General features: G+C 47.0%; 1 protein-coding gene across 7 annotated transcripts in view; it reads left to right on the top strand.

Annotated features, from left to right (window-relative positions):
• The first annotated feature begins 2,297 nt into the window (after positions 1 to 2,297).
• Positions 2,298 to 4,051, top strand: part of CHUK (component of inhibitor of nuclear factor kappa B kinase complex) — a 42,304-nt gene continuing 40,550 nt past the window's right edge. For 5 of the 7 annotated variants that reach the window (XR_002179963.2, XR_011564254.1, XM_070780645.1 and 2 more), the window contains exon 1: positions 2,298 to 2,480. Coding sequence is in view for 5 of the 7 variants with exons in the window: in XM_070780645.1 (XP_070636746.1) it covers positions 2,376 to 2,480 (105 nt within the window). In the remaining 2 variants the exon portion in view is untranslated. The remainder of the gene's footprint in view (positions 2,481 to 4,051) is intronic. The other 2 variants (XM_019952996.2, XM_019952995.2) reach the window with 1 other exon arrangement.

Here is a 4,051-nt window from a genome sequence, read left to right as displayed (position 1 = left end):
GGGAAGTGTCTTGTGTTCATGTTACCTGTAACTAGTGAAATGAAGTAGTGTGTGTGTGTATATAGTAGGAGGGGCCAGGGCTTTAGGTCCAGCTGTTATCCCAGGATCTCACAGGTGGCTTCTTACTGAGCAATCCAGAATGGAGAAGGGACCCAAGGCCTTAGCCATTTTTCCCTTGTAGAATTCATCTTACTGATAGAAAAGAGCTCATTCAGTCCTTCAGGAAATACTTAACTCCTCTGTACTAGACATTTTTCTAGACTCCAGGAGTATAGCCATGTCCCAACATGATTTCCTGTTGTTCCATAGTTTACAGTCTAATTGGGAAGAGAAGGGGCAAGATTTTTAAAAAGATGAGTTCTCCTTTACCGAGAAGTGAGCTTTAGTTGCTGTTTGATAGGTACAAATTCAAGGTGCTCTGGATTGCTGATAGGGTTTGGGGGCTCATCAGGATATAGGCCACAGGTGAAGTTAAGAGAATGGATGAAAGTAGGATGAATACAGTTGTAAGCTGAAGAAGACTACCTGAGAAATATCAGTATTTAAGGAGTGCCTGGAAATCGAGTCATCCAAGAAGTACATGGGAAAAGAGCAGAGAGAGAGTGATCACAAGAGAATGCCTTATCTTAGAAGCCAAAGAAAAATAACTGCTCCTATACACTGGGCACTTACGGCCCAGACACTCTTACTTAATCCTCATAAGATAGCTATGAGGTAGGTATTATTACCTCTGTTTTACACATGAAAAAACAAGCTGGCAAGCTTCAAGATGATAGAGCCTGAAGGTAACCAGCCAGGATTTTTTTTTTTAAATTCAGAAAAACCTCAAAAAGTGAACTATCGGAAACAACTCAGTTCCTGCAAAGATGGCCACTTAAGGGTCTTCAGCATCCCTTCATAGCTCTTCCAAGTAAGAATTAGGGATTTTGGCCCTACCTATGCCTATCAGATACACTCCAGAGCCAGATGCTGCCCACTTAGCAAATGAGGACTTCATTCTGTTTGGACAGTCTGCCACAATCTGTGTAGTCTGCCCAGCTAGAAGGGACATGCTTTTGGTGGTACTGTGTGCCACCTTCAAGACTGATGCTCCAGCTCCATGGCTAGCAAGCATATATGGGAATCAGAATTTTGGATACTACACACAGGTTACTGGTGAACTACTATACAACATGGTTTGTATCTTACAGTGTTCAACATCCTGGCTGCAATATTCAGGGATCTGGGGGACAACAGACATTTGCTATAACAATGTCCATTCAGTGCTTTCAAAACAGCAACACTACTGTGGTGCACCTACTGTATCCACCTTAGAAGTCTCAACATGCTACATCTTTAGTGGCAGTCATGTCACAAAATGTTAGCTGAATTCTAAGTTCACAACCCAGGCTGCACAAATGATGGTCCAAGTGCACATAATCTCAAAGGAGGGGCAACTGACCAGGCTTAAGGAAACTCTCACTTAGAGAATTTGATTCCATGCCGATATACCTTGGAGTGACTGATGAGATCAACTTCCATGAAGCGTACAACACTCAAAGCGAGAATGGGGAGTTGGCGCCCCTATTCTAAGGCAGTCTGCCACTCGGACGCACTTAATTATTGTTGCACCAATAGCTATCGGAAGCTTGCCTCCAGCTCTGCCTGGCGTGTCGGAAACAACCCCACAATGAGGAACTTCCGTGCTGGCAAACCCACAACTGGAGGTACGCCTGACAGCAAGCTCCGTGAGGCTTTTAGGGAAAAGCTCCCGAAGTCAGGCGGAGCATTCTTTACTCCGGAACAGCGTCACATCCTTGAGTTGTTTGGGGTTATAGGGGAGATCCTAGAACAGGTGCATACGAAGTCATTTAAGAGAAGAAAAGAAAAATGAACTACGACGCCTAATGCATCAGCGGGCCTGTTAGCGCAGAATTCTTTCTAGTTCTTCGGATTTCCCAATATTTAAATCCTCGGTGGCCTTTACCAGTGGCAGCTCAGCGGCTGGTGGGGCTGGAGGAAAGGTCTGAAATAAGGTGAAGCGTAGACAAGGGTGGGGACAACCTTAAGTTTAGAAAAGACGAATACGGCAAAGACTGATTTGGAAAGTGATTTTAAGGGAATTGTTTGGAGAGCTTATATTTTTGAAGATTGGGAAAACACATGTGGGTTTTCTCAGCTACGACGATGCCTAGGGAACGTTCTGAGAGAGGGGATCTAAAGTACCCACCTCCTCCCTACCGTTTCGCCGGCGGGGCTCGGGGCGGGCTTTTTCGCTGCCGCAGTTACCGGAAATGACGCTTGCTTCTCGCGAGAAGAAAGACGCGCGAGCCTCTGCGGCCCGGAACCGGCCTCGAAACAGTGGCGGAGCCTCAGGCCGCTCGCCCTCCCGCCCCATGGAGCGGCCCCCGGGGCTGCGGCCGGGCGCGGGCGGGCCCTGGGAGATGCGGGAGCGGCTGGGCACCGGCGGCTTCGGGAACGTCTGCCTGTATCAACATCGGGTGAGGCGGGGCGCGCAAGGGAGCGGCGGTGGGTGTTTGTCAGGGCGCCTGTGGAACACAGTGCCTTGTCAGTACGTGAGAGATTGTCGGTGGGGCAGTGTCGTGGGCCAGTGAGCCTCAGTATGTGTGTGTGTGTGTGTGAGAGAGAGAGAGGACAGAGGACTGATTGTATTTGTGAGCCTGGGATTGAGTCCGAGGTTTATCTGAGTTCTGGGCAGTGTGTGAGAGAGAGCTATTAGGGAGAACTTTTGTTATGACTGTCAAGATGTGTTTACCGAGCGTGCTGGCACGTACGTGTCCCTCTGAATATAGAGTCAGGGTGTGGGAGGTACACACATATCAGAGTGTGCACATATTGTGAGCACAAGTGGCTGAGAACATGGGGCTGGGTCGGGGCTGCCTGTTGGAATGTGTGTGTTTTTTGTGTGTGCTTGCAAGCCTTGTGATGTCTGTAGGGCCTGGAGTAGACAAGGACGGTGTCATAGTGGGTCCGCAGTCAAGCTTTTGGTTTCATTGGGTGTTGGGGCTTTGGAATTGGGGATGCTTTCTAAGTAGGGAACACCTGGTGAAAATGATCGTGGATTCACAAGGGTAGGAGATAGAGGGTGAGGTCCTCTAGCAGGTGAAGACAGTTAACATTAGACTCGGAAATTGTGCTTCGATTTAACTGAAAATAACTGAAAATATTTAACCATGGTAGCAGCATCTAACGATCATGTGTGAGCCAGTCTTTTCATATACCAATAAAAGCTATGAACCTTTTCCCCAGACAAATGCACAGACGCACATGCATGCAGCCTTATGCACTGCCTTTGAGGGGGGTCGGTGCTCTCTTGAGGGCTTCCCAGGTGGTGCTAGTGGTAGAGAACACGCCTGCCAATGCAGAAGACAGAAGAGACACGGTTTGACCACTGGGTCGGAAAAATCCCTTGGAGGAGGAAATGGCAACCCACTCCAGTGTTCTTGCCTGGAGAATCCCAGGGACAGAGGAGCCTAGTGGGCTGTAGTCCATAGCGTGGCAAAGAGTTGGACACAATTGAAGAGACTTAGCACAGCACATGCTCTCTTGAAGGACATTTTCAGACCTATTAGCTTTTTAGACCCTGGAACAATATTCCCTGCAGTATAGCTTTTATTTTATCATATGTAAAATGGTTATAATAATGTATATACATCATAAGATGTTTATAAGTGCCACGCCCATGGTAAGCTCTCAGATGTTAGCTCCTGCTGCTGCTGTGCTGTTGCTGTTGTCATCATCTTCATCATCATTAACTGATGTTAAAAAAAGGAAATGTCAAGATAAAAGTGGTGTTCTCGAAGATTTTTTGTAAAAGGTAAATCTTTCTGGAAAAACATATAAGACAAGATGAACAGTTAAGCTGTTTCTAAAATGTATTGGCCTATGACCTAAGAAGTGGATTCAAGAGGGGGAATCATGATTTGCTGTCCTAAGAAGTATGAATGTGAGTAGAGAGCTCACAGCATAGGGAGGGGTAGGGTAGATGGGAGTCTACCTGGGAGGATTAGGTCTGTTTGTGTGGCAGTTATACAATGACAAATGTCACTGA

This window comes from Bos indicus, chromosome 26 (genome assembly GCF_029378745.1).
Source record: "Bos indicus isolate NIAB-ARS_2022 breed Sahiwal x Tharparkar chromosome 26, NIAB-ARS_B.indTharparkar_mat_pri_1.0, whole genome shotgun sequence".
Classification (NCBI taxonomy): Eukaryota; Metazoa; Chordata; class Mammalia; order Artiodactyla; family Bovidae; genus Bos; species Bos indicus.
Note: the sequence above shows the minus strand (reverse complement) of the source record. Positions and strands in the feature narration are given on the sequence as shown.